Genomic DNA, 22,973 nt, shown 5'->3' with positions numbered 1-22,973 from the left:
CATCATCATCATCATCATCATCATCATCATAATCATCATCATAATCATCATCATCATCATTATCATCATCATCATCACTATCATCAATATCACTATCATTCCCACCACAACTACTGACAACGCTATCATCGAAATCTTATCAGCATTCATTATCATCATCATCATCATCATCATTATCATCATCATCATTATCATCACCATCAACACCGTCACCACCATGGCCATCATCACCATCATCGTGAACACCATTGTTATCATACAGGTTTGATCTCTAAATTTATTGCTATGTTTATAGTAGTTACAAGATCAATAATTTTGAAGGGTGTGTAGGTATGACAGTGTGTAACTCTTACCTTAGGTTGGAGTTGGCAGGGTGCATCTGTTATCTTAATCAGGTTCGAAAAAGTAGGGGCAACAGGATGTAACAGTTATATATAACCATGGTGAGCAAGGGTAGGATATAACTGCTACCTTAATCAGGCCTACAATATTACTTGTATATGTATTGTTAATAATCCTTTCTACTATAGGCACAAGGTCGGACATTTGGTGTGAGGGAGATAGTCCATTACATTGACCACCTCCAATACTCAACTAGTACTTATTTCACAGACCCCACCCCATCCCCAAATGATGTAAGGTAAAAATCAACTTTAGTGGAATTTGAACTCAGAAGAGTGTGCTAATGACTTCTGCTAGCTCACCACCTTATTTGTGTTACTGGTTTCAAATTTTGGCACCGGGCAGCAATCCTGGCTGAGAAGTTAATTGATTGTGTTAACCCCAGTTCTCAATTAGTACTTATTTCAATTACCCCCAAAAGGATGTAAGGCAAAATTGACCTCAGTGAAATTTGAACTCAGAACAGGGTGCTGATGTTTCTGGTAGCCCACCACCTTATATGTATTATTGGTTTAAAATTTTGGCACAGGACCAGCAGTCCTGGGGGAGGGGTTAATCGATTACATCAATCCCAGTAACCAACTGTTACCTATTTTATCAAGCTCAAAAGGATGAAAGGTGAAGTCAACCTCAGCAAAATTTGAACTCAGAAGATGAGGATGGGCAAAATTCCATTAAGCTTTCTCCCTGGTGTGCTAACAATTCTGCCAAATTACTGTCTTTTATGTATTATCAATAATGATAATATTGATACTGCGTAATTTATAAGAAGTGAAAAAAAATACCATCTGTTGTAGGATATGAACTCTAAATACTATATTAACTTTTTACCAATGTCCTACTTTCTCAGCCAGCTTCACCACTCTTTAGTGATATCTATCTTATAATGCCACACTGTGGTGAACACCTTAATGATAAAATCTTTTGTGAGTCAAGACAGCAACACTTATTTCAGGGTTTGGTTAATACACATTTACTTCACTTGAATTCACCTGTGGCACCAATACTTTTAGGAAATGTTTGCTGTACATACACATATGAAGGATATAAACCAAGTAGACTCAAGCAAGATAAGAAATAACTAGCTTTAGTTTTATCATTTACATTTCCAGTCGTGGAGGCATATGGTTTAGTAGTTAGGGTGTTGAACTCATGATTGTAAGATTGTGGTTTCAATTCCAGTACCAGGTGATGTGTTGTGTTCTTGAGCAAAATATTTCACATTGCACTAGTCTACTCAGCTAACAAAAATGTGTAAAATGATAAATTTATGACAGGCCTGGCAAGCTGGCAATGGATGATGGCCTTGTCTAAAACAGCAAATAGACATGAAGTTGTGACAGGCCTGGTGAGCTGGTGATGGATGATGGCTTTGCCTAAAAAAACAAACAGAAAGGAACTCCTGGACTGATGAATCATAAGCCTACCCTGGAATTGGGTATTACATTACCACTCATACTTTAGAAGTATGACTGGTGATATGTGACAATGACTAATATATCCACCCTCTTAGCCATGCCATTGATCTTTACCCACCTTTAGGTCTTCACAATAGGCTCTGTTGTTATTGGACCATTACGGTATGTTTCCTAGGGATCTAAATGCCTTTCCTCTACATGCATCATGGAGTGAGCCTTACTCCCAGCCACCACAAATTAATGATATATGCTTCTTCTCTATATATACATGACAAAGATAATATTAATGGTATAATAAACATTCACCTTGTGTACATTGTAAAGTTGTTGGTGATAGAATAGGTATGCATCAGAAAAGAAAGAATTATTTTTGATACCTGAAAAGAAGGAGCATATGAGATATAGACCTTGCTACACGTAGTGAAATTAACCTATTTAGAAGATCTGTAAAACTGGTCTAGGTAGAGAGTACCTATGCTAGTAGATGGATAAAATGTACCTAGTTCATGCTGTAACATGGTTGACAGTAGGAAAGGTCACCAGCCATAAAATACCTGAAGCAGAAGAATTACACAATCACTACAACAATTGTCAGTATCTTTTGCAAGTGGGTGTATAAGTAGATGAAAGACTGCAGCAAGAGGCAAGATGCTGTCATCCAACTCATGCCAACATGGATAAAGAGATGTCAGATGATGATAATGATGATGATGGTGATGGTGATGGTGGTGGTGGTGGTGGTGGTGGCGGCGGCGACGACGACGACGATGATTATTATTATTATTATTATTATTATTATTATTTATCCATTTGTGTGTATGCATGTAGACTACAAAACAGAATTGTCTTAGATAAACCCTCAAAATCCAAACACTAGAATAAATCCCATCTCCATCGTTTTCCCAGTCCTAACTTGTTTGAAGTGCCTGTGACCCACAGGTGAAACTCAACACAGCAAGAGACTGACTCACCAAAAATAAAAATATTGTCAACATCTTCCATGATATTGAATAATCTTTCTTCTGACAGCCAACACTAAATGTGTGTGTGTGTATGTGTTTATAGATATTGAAAATAAACAGAAGAAAATTAACGAGCAAACGTTAAAAAATCAAAATATATAGTTACAGATATATAATATGTTTTTTATGTTTTTGTTCATAAATTTTATTGTGTTTGTTTTTAATACTTTGAAATTTTGAATTAGTTTCCAGCTGACTGTCGTTGCTATCGCAGACAACTGCCTTCTAAGTTGCTATTCTTTCTTGGTTCATCACCAATTGGATTACAAGATTATTTGTCAACCAGTAAGTGCTCATTTCTTTATCTTCTGTGTTTTTTTTTGTTTTTTTTTTGTATCAAAAAAAGCAAGAAGGAATATAGGGATATGCTGAAGATCATACTCAAAAGACTGGTTCAGTCAGTGAAAGAAAATATCGCATCAGAATCGCAATGCAGTTTTTGCTGGGATCAGAGAGAGCATAGGCAAAGATGATCTGCATTACATGCTAGATTCTGAAGGAATACATTATTCTTTAATACGAACATAAGTATGTCGTATAGTGCCTTAACCCTTTTGATACCAATCTGCCTAAGACTGCTCCTGATTCTTTTATACAAACTTTCTTTTGAACAAACACCCAAGGGATGGCTCTCATATTCTTAGTTAAGCTCATATATAGATACATGCCTTCATACATATGCACACACATGCACACACACACAAACACACACCCATTCACACACACATATGCATATGTACAAGCATGCATTTCTCTCTTTCTCTCTCTCTATGTATGTCTACAGAGATAATGAGAAAGAGATGGATGCATGCAAGCACTTTTACATATTTACATACATGTGTATATACATGCACAACATGTATGTATACTCTTTACTCTTTTACTTGTTTCAGTCATTTGACTGCGGCCATGCTGGAGCACCACCTTTAGTTGAGCAAATCGACCCCAGGACTTATTCTTTGTAAGCCTAGTACTTATTCTATCGGTATCTTTTGCCAAACCACTAAGTCACAGAGACATAAACACACCAGCATCGGTTGTCAAGCAATGTTGGGGAGACAAGCACAGACACACAAGCATGCACACATATACATACATATACATATATACAAAGAGCTTCTTTCAGTTTCCGTCAACCAAATCCACTCACAGGGCTTTGATCAACTAGGTGCCACGCAGTGTGGGACTGAACCCAGAACCATGTGGCTGGTAAGCAAGCTACTTACCACACAGCCACTCCATCATGTATATATATATATATGATGGTAGATTCTCATGTCATAAACAACAAATGACAGTTCAGTCAAATAAAGCATTAATCATGTTCTATTGACATGAATGTATCTCTTGAGGTCTGCTGGTGCCTTGCAAACCTTTTGGCAATGGAACAAGTTGAAGACTCAGTTTGCTTGAGCGCTTGTCAATCATTTACTATGTGTATATATATATATATATATATATATATATATATATATATACATATGTGTGTGTGTAATATAAGTGCATGCACACACACACACACACATATACACATACACGTATATATATATTAGTCTTTAATTATCATGTCACAATTTCAACAAAGTAGTTGAGTGGTTGTGTGTGTATCTGTGTATGAGTCTAATCATGATGATAAAGAGGAGATATAGGGGAGTGCAGGAGCAAGTCAGTTAAAAGAGATAATTTGATTTTGTTCAATATTTTTCAATGACTTTAAAATGGTACTTACTTTACCTACAGTTTAAAATTTAGAGGGCTTCTTCAGAAAGAGAACAGTGACAACAGATTACGACTGATAAGAGGCTTAACAACACCAATTTCCTTTTTAGAAAGTGGGCTTTCTTGCTTTGTGATATCTGATTTGTTAAGTACAATTTTATATGTATTAAAGAAGTAATGAATCAAATAAGATATTTTATCTTCAATGTAGACTTTAGATGTCTTCCTGAATAATATGGGGATGAAGCAAAAGTGATATGACTCTAAGCAATTTGCAGACAGTAATTTTTTTCTTTCTTTTTTTGAAAGCTTTCATCTGCTCAAAACTGAAAACAAAAAAAATGGGAAAATTCAGTTGTTTCCACATAATTTTCGTTGATGATGTTGTTTATGAAAGAACTGTGTGTGTGTGTGTGTGTGAGTGTGCGCATGTGCGTGTGTATTATATGTGTTTGTAGGTGAGAAAGTGAAAGAGCACAAGATGAGAACAAATGAATGAAAGACAAGCGAAAAAGGTAAAAAAAAAAAACGGTTTAACAAAGGATCTTGTTAAATTAGTGCATGTGTCTCTCTATGCTTGTGTGTATACATATACACTCTAGCATATCCTCAGTATCAAATATCATGCTATTTTAAAGGCAATAAGCTGAAATGTTATTTAACAAATGCATCAACCATAACATATATTCCATATATGTCATGTCTAGTAAGAATAATTAAATTTTCATTGAAAATACTTTGAAGGATTGAATCCAAAATGTAAAATAAATTGTTTAAATCTTTTAATGAGGTTGAAACAATAAAAAGTTCTATGTTTAATTGTTAAAGATTTTCCATTTATTATTATACTAAGTCACTGATGAGTCTGCACCATCAAAAGTGACAGCAACTGGCATTTATACTTGACCCCTTAGCATTCAGATTACTCTGTCAAATGTAATACTTGTTTATTTACAGTGTTTGAAATTAATCATGCTTTATCTTGTAACTTTGTGACTTCAATGATAATAAAAATGAAATTATTGTATACAGTGCTCAGGTGCACCACAACTTGTCAAAAGTGCATATAAAGAATATACAGTAAAGTACAAATGTCTGGAAAGCGAACAGTGTATGAGTCAGATACAAGCTTGCGTGTGTATGGAGGGGAGAAAATCAGGTGTAGTGTTGGTGATTCTCAGGAAGCATGGAAGTTTTGAAGGATGCAGTGCTCCAGCAACTAACAACTGATGCCGGCAGTTTGTTCCATGCTTCAGCAACTCTTAGCATGAAAAAATGTTTCCGAAAGTCATGGGAGCTGTACTGTTTTCTGACTTTGTAAACATGTCCACGGGTGTTAGACAGGTGGAGTTTGAAAAGGTGCTCAGCGTTATTGTTAGTAAGATGGTTAAATGACATTGTAGGGTAGGTATAATAGACTGAATCTGGCCAGTATGAATCTAAAACAGGTAAAATATTTTGGCCTGGTATGGCCAGTTTAAATGCTACAGGGTTAAAGTTATTCATATTCATAACTATTTCTTTCTGTCAGGATATAATTATGTTAGGACACTTAAGTTTCCTGTAACCATCACCAATAATGTTCTCCATAACAGTGCTCATTCATGACATAAAACATGTTTATTCACTAGTAACATATCATGAAGATGGAAGTGTTCTTCCTACATCTCAAAAGAAGGGTCAGAGGTCATTCCAAACCATACGCTCATAAGGCAAAATTCCTGGATTCTCTGGAGGTATATTCATCCCTTGGTCAAACACTGGTCCTTCATAAGCTTACTCATTTTTTCCATCAGAATGGAATGGAAGAATGTGAAATAAAGTCTTTTGCTCAAGAACACAGCACATCACCCAGTCAAGGAATTGAAATCTCAACTTATGCTCATTAGTGTAATACATTAACCACATTAACCACATCATCAACCACGGCATGCCCAGACCTTTTAACGGGTGTTGGCAACAAACGGATTGCCTGACCATTGGAACACATCCTTTCGACAAGAAGCAGAAGAGAATGCATTCATTATGATAGAAAGTATTTCAAGGCGTAGTTAGAAAATATGTAAAGTTTCTATAAGTAGTCTTGCTTTGCAAATAATTGCAGATAAAGAAAGCTATAGGTACATATATGTATGCTTACAAATACATATTTATATGTACTTATAGACACATAGACATACATATAGGTATACATGTATACATACACATATCTGTGCATGCATAGATACATGCACACATTACACTACAGATATATATATATATTATATATATATATATATATGTATGTATGTATATTAGGTATGTCATTAAGAAATCAGTTTACATTTTGTTTCTTACTTCAGTATTTATAATTACCTTATCACAGTGAACATAATTATTGGTGCAGTAATGCACCAGTGTTGATATTTGGTTATCAGAAATTGGGAGGTATTTATAACAACCAAACTTGTCATCTTCTGTTCTGTGTTCATGCCTATCCTTACCTATGGTCATGGATCTTAGATTATGACCAAAGAATACAATTGCAAATACAAGGGCAGTTTGACAAGAGCCAGCCAGGCAGAAGCTTGCGCCAGACTTCTGTAGCTGTTTGGCAGGATTTTTACAGCTGGATGTCCTTCCTAACACTAACTACTCAGCCCTTCCAAATACCAACCACTTTACAGTATGAACTGGGTGCTTTTAAGTGGCACCTGCAGTGACAGAGTCACCGAGTATATATATGTATATTGACATGTAAAAGCACCGTCCGTTCGTGGCCGTTTGCCAGCTCTGTCTGGCCCCGTGTCAGTGGCACGTAAAAGCACCATCCGTTCGTGTTCGTTGCCAGCCTCGGCTGGCCCCCGTGCAGGTGACACGTAAAAGCACCGTCCGTTCGTGGCCGTTTGCCAGCTCTGTCTGGCCCCGTGTCGGTGGCACGTAAAAGCACCATACGTTCGTGTTCGTAGCCAGCCTCGGCTGGCCCCCGTGCAGGTGACACGTAAAAGCATCGTCCGTTCGTGGCCGTTCGCCAGCTCTGTCTGGCACCTGTGCAGGTGGCACGTAAAAAACACCCACTACACTCGCGGAGTGGTTGGCGTTAGGAAGGGCATCCAGCCGTAGAAACACTGCCAAATCTGACTGGGCCTGATGAAGCCTTCCGGCTTCACAGACCCCAGTTAAACCGTCCAACCCATGCTAGCATGGAAAGCGGACGCTAAATGATGATGATGATGATGATGATGATAATATACATACGTTCACACACACATGTGCACACACACATGTGCACACACACACATACATGATAAAAACGCATGAATATACACCATAAATATGCCCATATATACGTATTTCCTAATTCTTTTCTGCCAGGGTACATCACTCAAAGGACCGAAGAGCAGTTCAAATGAAAGTGTTGATGCTGGAGAGGCCATTTGTGTGCCCTGTGACTCCTCATTGAATTCAATCAGTGAGAATAGTTCCAGTGTGGTGACTTCAGTCATAGAAGAAAGCTCAATATATTCTTTTGAATCAGATCCATATGATCAATATTCCTGTAAGTAGTATTTCTTTATTATTTTATTATTATTGCTAGCCTCGGACATATAACTGAGGCCATGCTGGAGCACTCCCTTCAAGAGGTTTAGTTGATTACATTGACACCAGTATATATTACAGACTGATATTACATATCAGACAGTAATAAGTAATATTGATCATTGAAAAGCAAGCACATGTTAAACTATGTATTTAGCTCAGGGGAGTACTAGCTGATATTACACAGTAAGATATTACCGTCTGATAGATATTTCTCACTCTCTGTTTATCATATTGTCAATTTACCTTCAGTCATAGAAGAAAGCTCAATATGTTCCTTTGAATCAGATCCATATGATCAATATTCCTGTAAGTAGTATTTCTTTATTATTTTATTATTATTGCTAGCCTCGGACATATAACTGAGGCCATGCTGGAGCACTCCCTTCAAGAGGTTTAGTTGATTACGTTGACACCAGTATATATTACAGACTGTAATATGTAATATTGATCATTAAAAAGCAAGCACATGTTAAACTATGTATTTAGCTCAGGGGAGTACTAGCTGATATTATATAGTAAGATATTAACGTCTGATAGATATTTCTCACTCTCTGTTTATTATATAGTCAATTTACCTTTTCACGTAATAGTCTTACAGTACTAAAGATAAACCTTCCACAGATACACGTTCATTGAAAGATAGCTAAATTTAATGTAAACCCATATTAGATGAAAAGTAAAACTGTGCTCAGAACATAGAAGGGACGTAACTAAATACTCGCAAACCTTTATATTCCGCCCTATCTATCAACCTTTCCGATTTTCCTAAAGAAAAACTGCAGTTTATTTTCATTTCCGATCTCATCCACATTATCTAGAAAGTGGCGTAACTCTAGAGATTTCATTTATAGAGTTACCTCCCTTAACAATTTTTTTTCCGTCCTTTTCTTTAATCTTGTAAAAAAAAAAATGTTCGATTTCTTTGATTAATAGATAAATCTATAAAACTGGATGACTGCCGTACCTTCTATTATCTTTCTCTCTCTTATATTTGCTTTGTTGATAGATACCAATCTAAGTTTCATTTTCAGTGAGTTTTCTCATTAGAGATTTTCTCTCAAAATACAATCACCGCGTATGCGTCTATGTTTGTGTGTGTGTGTATTCAGATGACGTATGAGTATTATATACGAGTATCCTTGTACTTAGTTGACCTGATATGTATGTATGTATGTATGTTTATTTATTTATTTATTTTACCTCAGTCGTTACGTCTATACGTTAATAGATACTCCATTATTTCCACAAATAGCCCTCTCTTTATATATAAATGGCCTTTTTGTGCATGTATTCTTTCGTCGAATTGTGCTGGATTTAAACTCAGAACACGAAGAAGCAAGTAATAACATAGCTCCGAGCATTTTGTCCGCTCTACCCTTCTTCTTCTAATCCCTCATAATATTGGTTTCAAATTTTGGAGGCTGTAAGTCGATTATTTCGACCCCAGTGCTCCACCTGTACTTATTTTATTGACTCCGAAAGGATGAAAGGTAAAGTCGACCTTGGCAGAAATTGAACTCGAAACGTAAAGACGGACGAAATGATGCTAAGCATTTTGCCCGACATGATAATTATTCTGCCAGCCTGCCACCTTCATCCCTCATTATTCTCTACCTAATACACATGGCAAGACATTTAAGGAGGGTGGACTAGTCAATTAGATAGGCAACACTGTAACGAAACGTAGCGAAATGCCCCTAAACATTTCGTCCAGCGTGCTAACGGTTGCCAGTTCGCCTCCAATTTTCTAACATGAATAAATGGCCTTATATTTTTGCGTAGGAATATAGTTCATTACATAGTTTGTACTCATCTTATCGACGCTATGCTCCCTGATATCGTAATTTGAACACAGAACGTGAAGCAATTAAGCTAAACATTGTAATTAACATGGTCCGGCATGATTATGATTTTATCAATTGCAGTTCACATGCTCGATTTAAAATGTTCAGGGGAACTAACTCAGACAATATGTACATAATTATGTCCCTTACGTTGTTACCCCCCTTTTTCGCTGTCGGATTTTTTTTTTTCTTGGTACTTTTTTAATACCAATAGCCATGGATATTCATAGAAATTGGTGAGTGTCCGCAACGGTTGTAAAAACCAAAATACTAAGTGTCAATAATGCCATAACTGAACTTTGGTCCCAGTTGAATTTGTTAACTCGATACTTTTTTAACGCATTTTAAAAATGAAATTATGTGGATATGAGTCTTTGAATGTATAAATCATGAGTTTGTTGTTGGTATTTTTTCTGAAACTTTTAAAATTCATACCTTTTAAACCTTTCAGTAAATTGCTCTTATCATTGTACGACAAAATTCTCCTTAATTTTGATACAAGGCTACCAGTTTTGAGGCGTAGATGCAAGTCGATAACTTTGACCTCAGTAATTGGTTGGTTCTTAACTTATAGACTTCAAAAGATGAAAAGCAAATTTGATTTCGGTGTAATTTGAGCTCAAAACGTAAACAGCCAGATAAAATGCCACTAAGCATTTTGTCCAACGTGCTAATAATTCTGCCTGCTTGCCATCTTTCATTGTACAACCTAATGATATGAGATGTGACATACAAAACTCATTGCTGTATATCACCCAGAATATATCTGACCTCTCTTGTAGTAAGCTAATTCTTTAATACTGAAATTATCGAATACTGCAGATATTTATTGTAGAAAATACAACATAAATTGGAATATTTTTTTTATCATACCTATAAATGAGGCGTTTAGTAACAGAGTGTCATAAGTGCCACCCCAGCTATTTTCACAGTTCATATATCATTTTCTTTGTCTCGATGTTTAGATATCACATTCTGAAAGTCACGAAACTTTGACTGCATTTTTCTGTTTTAAGTTGTGGTGCTTACGACGGTCTCTTACTAAGTGCTTCAAATATTATGTTGAAGATTATTTATAAATCAACTGGGATAATGTCATATATTTTTTATGTTGTGCAATGATCATAATTAAGTAATTGAATTGTTTAAATTGTATAGACTTCTTTGCTTTCTCAATAAGAAAAAGTTTCAATTTGTTAAACATGAACATAATCATCAGCAACCTGATATGACTAATTTGAACATAAAACAGGTGGAATATCTGGGCCAGATATGGCTAGTTTAAATGCTAAAGGGTTAAAAGAAGGTATTTGCATGATTAATATTGGGTTGTCTGGAAAGTCCATGCCGATTTATAGTAGCTTACCTTTCGACTTATTTTAGAACATGGTTGAGTCCATAAAATAGGATTTGACTACACCTCCATTTAGAGCACAGTTTAAGCTATCTTTTCGTGGAAGAAGGTTTATGTTCCTACAACCTGTTTTAATTTTGTAACACTTTAAAATGGAAGATTAAAAAGTTCATTTTCGGCACTTAATGCTTTGGGAACCAGACAAAAATTGCTGCAGTTTGGCTGGGATGTGTTATCCCATCCTCCACATTCACCAGATATTGCTCCTTCAAATTTCCACTTATTCAGGTCTCTGCAGAATAGTCTTAATGGTAAAAATTTCAATTCCTTGGATGACATAAAAAGATACCTTGATGAATTCTTTGCCATGTAAGCACTTCATTTCTGGGAAGAGGGTATTTTCAAGTTAAAGGAAAAATGAAGATGCATTGTGCAACAAAATGGTTCATATTTGGTTGATTAAAGGATGTAATGGCAAGTATCTATTGACCTTTTTCTTTCCTTCAAAAATCAGCACAAACTTTCCGGACAACCCAATAGATATTTTTACTGGCAGCATTGTGACAGATAAAGACCTAGTAGCTTATTAAAAGTTAATTAGATTTTCCATTGATTGAATGTATTTATCTGTTTCCTTTCTTTTTTTTTTTTATTGTTACTCATTCCTCAGTCCAAAAATATAGCAATGGAATTTACGATGGTGAATGGACATCTACACCATCAGAGGAAACTGTATTGAGCAAGTTGCAAGAACTTGGCAAAATTGGAAGTAACATTTTTCCTGAACATGATAAACAAATCGGTCCTTTCCATTATTCAGTTCTGTATGCTGTACAGAGATGGTTTTCAGCAAATGGCTGGCCTGGAGGAACAGTTTCAATCACAGTCCCTCACTCTTTCCGAAGGTAAGTTAAAACAAAGTCAGTTCAACAGATACTTCGTTTAAGCTGTTGTTTGTAAAGCAATTAAAGAAAACAATGAAAGACAAGGTACACTCAACGAAATTGTTCAACCTGCTAAACATAGCAGCTAAATTTTCTCAAAACCATACTTTATTTATCATCATCATAATCATCATTGTTTAACGTCCGCTTTCCATGCTAGCATGAGGATGGATGATTTAACTGAGGACTGGCGAACCAGATGGCTGCACCGGGCCCCAATCTGACCTGGCAGAGTTTCTACAGCTGGATGCCCTTCCTAATGCCAACCACTCCGAGAGTGTAGTGGATGCTTTTATGTGCCACCAGCACGAGGACCAGTCTGGCAGTACTGGCAACAGCCACGCTCAAATGGTGTTTTTTACGTGCCATCTGCACAGGAGCCAGTCCAGCAGCACTGGCAATGACCTCGCTCAAATCTTTACGGAATAACAGATAAAGATATATTGGATTATAAGTCATTCATTTTGTCTGGTAGTTGGAGAAGATGTACTGATCATTGCTGGAACATATGGCTTTAAAGAGACTGTTAATAGAAGTCAAAATTAATGAGAAAAGAGGCAGAAAGAAAGCAAGAATTTAGTGGATGGATAATAGTCAAGAATTGAACAGACTGAAAATACAGTGAATACATTCAAGACAACACAAGAAAAAGCAAAGTGACAAGCTATGGTATTTAACCCACTGAGAGCAGATAATGCATGCTGATGATAATGATGATGATGATGATGACAATTGAAGCATAAATCTCCCAGTATGGATGGTCTGCCCTAAAAATTCTGCAAGTTCATGTTGGATTTGTTTGGCGACCACTTGGCTAATGTCTACTGTAACTTGCACCAGGACAGGAAAATTCCTAACAGAGTGAGCCAGGGAGTGGTAACTCTGCTGAAAAAGGACTCCGTCTACAATTTTCAACCCATGACTACTAATTACAGTTTATGATTTGGACCAAGATTTTGGCAAATAAGTTGATACTTGTCATTGGTGATGTAGTCAGAGAAGTGTTAACATGGGTGATCCAAGCAGATCCATCCACAACAACCTCCACCTTATGTGATACATCAAAGTGAGGGGAGGGAACAGTGCCGGCATTAGTGGAGCCCTATTCAGTTTGGATCTGTCAAAGTTTTTTGAGAAGGTCAGTCATTGTTACTTAGAATCCATTCAGAAATCAACCATGTTTGGACACATTTTCAGGGGTAGGATTACTACAATTCACAACAGCACCTACTCAATAGTCAAAGTTAATGACCACCTCTCAGAACCATTTTGCCTCAGTCTGACAAGGCTCCTGTTCTCATCTCTCCTGTATAAATTGGCTCTTTAGCCACTACTGTGGAAGCTAGAACAGTTGAGAAGCATCCCTTTCAAAGTAGACTAGGGGTACTGTGTGGTGTATATGAATGATGTCATCGCCATAGAGTCAGATGCCACTGAAGTAGAGACAATCAGTAACTTTGTAAAGAAGTATGAGTTGATGACAGGGGCTAAGATCAATGTAAAAAAAATTAGTGGACATGCAGCTTGGCACCTGGAGTGGAAGGTCTTTGCCATCATGTAACATCATGGGATGCTGGACCAACAAACCAGTTAAACTGCCCAGGGTCTGGTTTGGACCTGAACTCCAGATCTTTATATTTGCTCAGTTTTTGGTAGGTCTTGACAGATACGTTTATATCGCTTGGGACAATCATATCAATGAGGAGGCATGATTTTATTATTATTATTATTATTATTATTATTATTATTATTATTATTATTATTATAATTATTATCATCATCATTATTATTATTTTGTTGTTCTTATTATTGTTTTTCTCACAGTGCTATAGGTACCTTGGAAGAGAGGAAATCACCAAAAGCACATTCTGTTAAGAAAGAATCAAAGACCATTTACCACATGCTAAAATATCTCACTGGGAAAATTTTACCTGGAGTGATACTAATCCCAACTCTATCATCGAACTCAGCAGAACGTGTCAAACAGATTTACAACCAACATTACCTTCTTCTTGTCTTTTTAAAGTAAGCACATATTACACAGAATTCTCAGTCCATAAACCATCAGAGCCATACTGCATTTAAATTTTAATTCTGTTGCTGTTGCTTCTTTGGCTTTGCTGTCACTTCGGCTGTGCTGCTGTTGTGGTTGTTGTCTGTTGTAGTTGTATGTTATCAAGGAAATTCCATATCTATACATTGGACTTCTTTTAATTGGTCAGCTCAAGGCTATAGTAGAAGACACTTGCCCAAGGTACCACACAGTGGGACTGAGCCCAGAACCATATGGTTGGGAAGAAAGCTTCTTACCACACAGCTACACCTACACACATGCATGCATACATTCATACACACACACATACACACACTCAAATATATATATATATATACGTACACACACACTTACATACACACATACCCTCACCCATACATACATGCATACATACATACATACACACACACACACAAACATACACAGACACACACCCATACATACATACACACACACACACATACACACACACACATACACACACTCACACACACACACATACATACACACACACATATACGCACATACACACACATATACGCACATACATATATACTTACACACATGCACACACACACACACATACATACGCACATGCATGCATGCATGCACACGCACACACCTACACGCATGTACGCATACATGCATACACACACACACTCACGTACACATACATACATACACACACACATACATACATGCATACACACACACACTTCCACACATACACACATACACACACACATACATACATACATACACCCATACACATACACGCATACACACACCCATACTTACATACACTCATACGGACACATATACACACAGACATACACACATACACACTCACACATACATACACACACACACACTTACTCACACACTCGCATGCATGCGCACACACATGCACATACACACACTTCCACACATACATACACACACACTCACACACATACACACACACATACACACTCACACATCCACACACACACACATACTTACACACACACTCGCATGCGCCCGCACATACATGCATGTGCGCGCTCGCGCACGCATACATACATGCATGCACCACGCCCGTGGGTTCTGACTAGATCTCGGGTTCGTATCTGGGGCCAGCGTGTTCTTGGGTTTCTCTTACGCCTGTCACCGCGGGAGCATTTTTCCATCTTTCCGTCAGTTGCAGTTTGTTTCCTTGCATGCATATATATACACACACATATAATACCCCTACTTTTTGTACACACACGCACACACATACATACACTCACTCCCACACACTCACACACACACATTTGCATATATATATATACAATACACTTACACACGTACAAACACACACAAATTCACATGCACACCGGCACATACACACACCCAACATATACCTCCACGCGCACGCACACATACACATACGTACACACATATAAACACAGACACACACATTTTTTATCTCGCACACCGTTACGACTGCTGCTCGCCACTAGCTGTCGCCTTACACACACATACACACACACACACGTACATACTCACATACACACCCTCTTCTTCCCACTCATTGTGTTTTTACCTACCTTCTTTTTCCGCTCTCCTGTCTTGAAAACCTGTCCCCTCTCGTCTACGACTTCCTGCCTTTCAGTATGTTTACCTCGTGAAGACCAGTCGCGTTTTTTTTCCCTCTGTCCTCCCACCTCGGGATCTTTCTTTCTCTTATGTTTCCGATGAAGAGCTCCGCTCGAAACGTCATACCCTCCTTCTTCCCTTTTTTCCTGAGTGCCTAATAATAATACTTTAATTGTTCCACCTCTTTGTGTTGTCTTTTCTGTTTTCTTGTTTGGATTAACCTTATATATATATATATGTTTATATATATATATATATATATATATATATAATATATATATATATATATATATATATATTTACATACAATTTGACATGGGCAATTCTTTCTTGTCTTGGGATTCACAGTCAAACGGCTGGGTAGAATTGCATGAAAAATTACACAGGTGTGTAGAATGATCCGGTGATGATGCTGAGCTTTGTAATTTATGCATAGCTCCCATGGCTACTGAGATAATCTACTATAATAATACTCTTGTATTTATGAATGAGAAAAGAAGGGGTGATAAATGAATAAGGAAGGAAAGGGTGATGTCATACTTGGTAGGGGGCTGATGAAAATTGTACTCTGAAAAAATTAAATCAAACAGCGTTTCAGCTCTCTGTGAATATATGTGTGTGTATGTAATAGGGAGGTATGTGTGTGTGTCCTCGCAATGGAAGTGGAATGGTTTATTTTTGTTTGCTTAATATTTGGGTTTATTTTTTGATTTGGTTGAAATTTGGTTGGTCTTTTTATTTTGTTGGTCAGTTATTTTTAGTGTTTTGACACAAAAAGCCATTCTAAAATTTTTTTTTAATGTAAACGTACCCAAACAAGTTGAATGCTTACACAGAGCAGGTTTTATAGCCACATCATCCAAACCGATCAGGTAAAACCAGGTTTAGCTGCTAGTATATATATATATATATATATATAGTGTAATAAATAAAATATATGCAAACATACAAACATATATGTACGTACCAACATCTACATGTATATATACATGCATATATAAATATATATATACGTACAGGACATCAGAAGAAGACGTAAAAATCAACAGAACGAAAACGGAAAAGCCATTTTGTTACAACAGAAGGACAGAGACGTGGAACAAGACGAAACGAAAACGAAAACGGGAAAAACAATTATGTGCAGCAGAAAAACGAAGTACAGGACATGCTGCACAAGGAAAAATCCCCTCCATCAGCTGTCGCTAGCAGACACGTGTTTCGAAGGCAGAGACAGAACACGTATGGTCATGCTAGGCCTTCCTACGAGAGAATTAAAATAAAATAACCACGTAGAGGGGTAAAACGAGCAAGAAAAAATGTAACACAAAAAGGGACGTAAAAAGAACTGCACAAAAAAATACATATAAGAAAAAAATAATACAAAATTAAAGATACATGTACAAGAAAATACATAACGAGAATTAAATTACAATACGAGATATATATATATATGTATATATATATATATATATGTATATATAAATATCTATATATATATATATGTATATATATATATATGTGTGTATATATAAGTTTTTAAAGCATCTTACAATCATTTCACAGAAGTGCTGTCCCTATAATGGAATCCTACATTGATAAGCATTTATAGACAACTCTTCTGCTCTTAAGAGATATAAAACTTAGATTTTGTATAATATATCGAATGGTACTTTTTTTAAAATTTGAAGTAATACTATAAAATGGTGTTTGTTTGAAATATAAATTAAAAATTAAAATTTACTGCTTTTGATTTTGGTATGTACACTATAGTATGAGAGTCTTTAAATATATACTTCCTTGGTTAGTCTTCTGTAATAATCCATAATATTTGTGTGTAAAATTCATTATATTGTCTTGTATTCCAAATATAGTTCATAGACTTGGATAATATAGAATAATGGAATCCTATATTGATAAGCATTTATAGATAATTCTTCTTCCCTTCAGTAATATCAAATGTGAAATTTGTATAATTTTACGAATGGTAGTTTTTTAAAAAGTTATGAAGTAAGATGCGAAAATGGTGTTTGTTTGAAATATAAATTAAAAATTACTGCTTTTGATTTTGGTAAGTACACTTTTGTATGAGAACCTTGAAATTCATATATGCTTCCTTGATAATTCTTCTGTAGCAATCCATAATAATTATGTATATTTTATACATAATTGATGATGATGATGATGATAATTAATATAATTATTATGGATTGCTACAGAAGAATTACCAAGGAGGCATATATGAATTTCAAGATTCTGAATATATATATATATATGCAATGAGATTCTGCATAGTTTCTGTACGTAAATTCCACTCAAAAGTTACTAGACTCAAGGCTATGGTGAAAATATTCCAAAATGTTATAGTGCAATGGAATAAAATATATCTGGAATCACATGGTTGCTAAATAAATTTCTTTCAATCATTGTTTAAGAACAACAAAAAAGAAGGAAAACAGAAATGGAATCTGAAAATTTTTTTATTATCATTATTATTATTATTATATTATTATTATTATATCACTTTTCTGATTATTGTCTTTTCAGATCTCAAGGAGCCTGTGTGGCATCAATCAAACCAGAGTATTTAATGACATATTCAGAATTCTGTGTATGGAATGACACTAAGAAACATACATTAAAACCTGTGGGTTATATCGATGAAGATGAACGCCTGAAGGAAAGAGAAGTCTTTGAGCTGGTTTCCAAGAAGTCATGGCTAGATACACTTCTGCAGATTATCAAGGTCAAGCAACATGCCTTTTTCTTTTCAGTTTAATTATTGTTTTGTTGTTTTTCCATTTAATAATCATCAACCACCATCCCATTGCCACCACCACTGCCGTTACCACCACCACCACCACCAACATATCATTGTCCTTGTTGTCATCATCATCATCATCATCATCATTATCATGATTACCATTATCTTCCCATCACCATCATTACTACCACTGTCACCATCACCACAGCTGTCATCATAGTCATCATGATCATCGTCGTCATCACCATCATCGTCATCATCATCATCACCATCATCATCATCACCATCATTGCAGTCATCATCTATTAACCCTCGTCATCACCACTATTGCCAATCTCCTTAAACATCATCATTGCCATGACCATCATTATAACCACCATTATTTTCACCATTACTGTCATCATTCCCACTGTCCCCACCACCACCACCACCACCATCATCATCATTGTCTTGCTATTTTTTCAATGCCAGCATAGCCTGACTGGTTCTTCTGCACTTTATAATGCCACTCATCTTAGTCTTCCATCATCTCTTTTCTGTGAAGTCCAGCAACACACGTTTCCACTTTAAAAAAAAGAAAGGTAAAGTTACTTTCTCAGGTCATACCATCTCATAAGGGCTGATTTCCTGGTTTCCATGGTGTATAAACTCCCCATCTGGATGGGACGCCAGTCCATTGCAGGATTACTCCCTTTTGCCAGCTGAGTGAACTGGAGCAATGTGAGATGAAGTGTTTTGGCTCAAGAACACAATGCATTGCCTGGTTCAGGAATCGAAACCACAGTCTTATGATCATGAGTCCAACACCCTAACCACTAAGGCACACTCACCTCCACACATTTTCACTTTACCCTTTCTTTTCCATGTCTTCTTTAGTCCTCCCCCTGCAAGAGGTACCCAACACTGTGTGCTAAGCACACGGCCTTATTTGAGTCAGCATTCATCATCCACTTCACATCTCAAGTCAATATCAGTGTAGTCATCTCGCATGTATATATATATATTTAATGTAGGATAAAATTTTTTTTGAAAAAAATTTTATCAATGGGTCTTCTTCCATGGGTATGAGTAAGTATCTCATTTATTTCTTTGCCACATTTATCACTGACGAAGAGAGGGTTCTCACGAACTAACCCTGAAATCGGTCCGATATGGTAATAATGGAATTTTTTAGAAATTTCTGTCGGCTTTTTTTCGAGTAGTGTGCGTATTGTGAAAATTATATGGTAATGGACAATATGTCCAATTTTTGGCATATTTGGCATTAGAAATTTTTTCGTTTGCCCTTATTTATAAGTTGTTTATATATATGCATTTGTTAATGCCTCTAATATTCAATTGCTCCCCCTCTCTCTCTCTCCCCTTGACAAATTGATCCTAGTACTTATCTTTTACATCTGGTACTTATTTTCTTGGCCTCTTATGCCAAACTACTAGATTATAGGAATGTAAACAAACCAACACCAGTTGTCAAATGGTGGTGGGGGCAGGGTAGTAGTGGAGATAAATACACACTGAAATAGGTTTGGTGACAGGAAGGGATCCAGCTATTGAAGATACTCCTCAATAAACTGCATCCAGCCCATGCAAGCATGAAAAAGTGAACATTAGATGATGATGATGATGATATATACTTACATACATGCAAGCATGCGCTCGTGTGTGCATGCGCTCATGCATGCATGCCTAACTGTCAGTCTGGATGAGCTTGGATTTTCAGAAAAAGAAACCAACCAACTGATTCTCATATTACAAATACATCTGTAAGTGGAACAGTAAAACTATGTAAAACTTTTCTCCACTTTAAAATGTGATGTTGTTTTCGTTATCAACATTCCAGAGATGGAACTTTGCATCTCCAAAGGAAGAATTTCAGTAATAAAAACCAGAAAAGAACATAAAGAACATGAATACATATAGATATACATGCATGCACACATCAGTTTCTATCTTCCAAATTCACCCTCAAGGCTTTGGTCTACTCAGGTCTAGTGTAGATGGCATTTGCCTATGGTACCATGCAGTGGGACTTTACCCAAAGCCATTTGGTTTGGAAGCATATTCATTAATCATATGTCTATACATGTGCTCTGTTTATTGAAATGCAGGTTTTTTTTTTTTTTGTCTCGCAGAATTCTAAATAATAGCACAATTAATTTTCCTCTTTGGTTTTGGAGAAAATTATTCTGTTGTCTTCGGGGTAGTCACATCAGTTGTCTTTGATCTGTAAATGGTTAATTCTCTGTAGCATCTCGCAAAATGGCCCTAGTGAGAGTAAACTTAAACACTGACACATTATTTCTCTTTCTCTTATTCTTGTTCTCTTTCATTCACTGATTTGTTATTTCCCTCTCTCTTTCATTTTCTGTCACTCCTTCTCTTTCTCGAACCCCATCTCTCACACAGACACACATACATACATGAACTTTCTCTCTCTCTCTCTCCCTCCCTGTCTCACACATACATGCATGCTCACATGGATGTCGCAGCATGAATTTGCCATAAATTCTTCCTTTCTCCATTTTCTAGTGTTTTGTAGTGTCCAAAATTACTCCAAGAATATTCAAAAGCTTCATCATTGATGACAGAGAAGTGAAGATGCCAACTCTGAACAAGAATCCTCTGTGTAGTAATGTTTACACAGAAGGGGAAAGAATTTTGCTTGCTTGGATGAACCGTTGTTATGAACAAAACCGTCGAATTGTATGGAATGAACATTCTGACAGTGAGTAAACCAATTTTGTTCACATGTGTGGATGGGTTTCATCTCCTGTTTTAACATTGTAGAAAAAGATGAAGTGAAGGATATTGAAATTAAATCCTATCCCCCACAGGTTACGTTAGTCTACATTCCTCCATAAGGTGCATAGGGTTGGTTTCTTAGTTTCTCTGGTGTATATATTCCTCCTTGGACGGGATGCCAATCTGCTGCAGGATTACTCATTTTCATTAGCTGAGTGGATAACCAATGTGAAATTAAGTGTTTTGTTCAGAAATACTGTGCCTTGCCTGTTCCAGAAATCGAAACCATAATTTTAGAATCATGAGTCCAACACCTTAACCACTAAGCCATGTGCCTCCACTATTACCCACAGAGATAGGAGTCAATATGACTACTACAATCCATCAGTGTTTCTTTTTTTGCTTTATTTTTGTAAAGCAGCAAAACCTGTGATACTGAGAGTTTCAGTTTTAATACGTTTTGGGAGTTTTGCTATGTTTATGCATGCATTCTTAAAATTTTAACAGTCTGTCATCATATTCCATTTCATTTACCACTTTTGTCAAAGCACCTCAATTCCTGCAAAAACTGTATTTTTATGACAGGTGTCATATACGTTAGACTGTAAATATTGTAAATAACCTCATAATACATTTTTCAAGTGTCATGCAACATTCTTAGGCCAGTTCAAGAACTCACATAAACAAGGTATAAAATTCTGTCAAGTTTTGGTATTTTCAGAAGGTATTCTATCTGCGGCTTTATATAGCTATGGTGCGACCTCACCTGGAATTTGCATCACCGGTCTGGCACCCCTATCTTGCCCAGGATATTAATCGTCTAGAAGTCGTTCAGCGATGTGCAACCAAGAGAATACTCTCCAAGAGGCATTTGCCATATTCTGAACGCCTTACTTCTCTGGGCATGGATACATTGAAACTCTGACGTCTGGCAGCTGACTTGGTAGACACCCATAAAATTATTAACCATCTTACAAACAATAACTCTGAGCACCTTTTCAAACTCCATCTGTCTGACACCCGTGGACATGTTTACAAAGTCAGAAAACAGCACAGCTACCATGACTTTCGGAAACATTTTTTCACGCTGAGAATTACTGAAGCATGGAACAAACTGCCGGCATCAGTTGTTAGTTGTTGGAGCACTGCATCCTTCAAAACTTCCATGCTTCCTGAGATTTGCCAACACTACACCTGATTTTCTCCCCTCTATACACATGCAAGCATGTATCTGACTCATACACTGTTCACTTTCCAGACATTTGTACATTACTGCATATGCTTTATATGTACTTTTGACAAGTTGTGGTGCACCTGAGCACTGTATACAATAATTTCATTATTATTATTATTTTTAAATGCTGATGTCAGCAGGATCTGTGATGTCATGGTAGCTAATTCAATACAAAAACTAAAGGTACTTGCTTTGGCCTACCATCATTTGAAATTCCAAGTTTATACCAAATTCCAATCAAACATTGGTGTTGGGGAGAGGCAGGTCAACATAATCCA

The 22,973-nt window shown here is 36.5% G+C and overlaps 1 protein-coding gene across 2 annotated transcripts in view; it reads left to right on the top strand.

Moving 5' to 3' along the window:
• LOC115210439 (cilia- and flagella-associated protein 47-like) overlaps positions 1 to 22,973 on the top strand; it is a 208,424-nt gene that overhangs the window by 100,041 nt on the left and 85,410 nt on the right. For both annotated transcript variants that reach the window (XM_036501982.1, XM_036501983.1), the window contains exons 30-35: positions 3,028 to 3,127; positions 7,916 to 8,099; positions 12,012 to 12,246; positions 14,110 to 14,310; positions 18,503 to 18,701; positions 21,249 to 21,444. In XM_036501982.1, the coding sequence (XP_036357875.1) occupies positions 3,028 to 3,127; positions 7,916 to 8,099; positions 12,012 to 12,246; positions 14,110 to 14,310; positions 18,503 to 18,701; positions 21,249 to 21,444 (1,115 nt within the window). The remainder of the gene's footprint in view (positions 1 to 3,027; positions 3,128 to 7,915; positions 8,100 to 12,011; positions 12,247 to 14,109; positions 14,311 to 18,502; positions 18,702 to 21,248; positions 21,445 to 22,973) is intronic.

This window comes from Octopus sinensis, linkage group LG4 (genome assembly GCF_006345805.1).
Source record: "Octopus sinensis linkage group LG4, ASM634580v1, whole genome shotgun sequence".
Lineage (NCBI taxonomy): Eukaryota > Metazoa > Mollusca > Cephalopoda > Octopoda > Octopodidae > Octopus > Octopus sinensis.
This window is presented reverse-complemented; position numbering and strand designations above follow the sequence as displayed.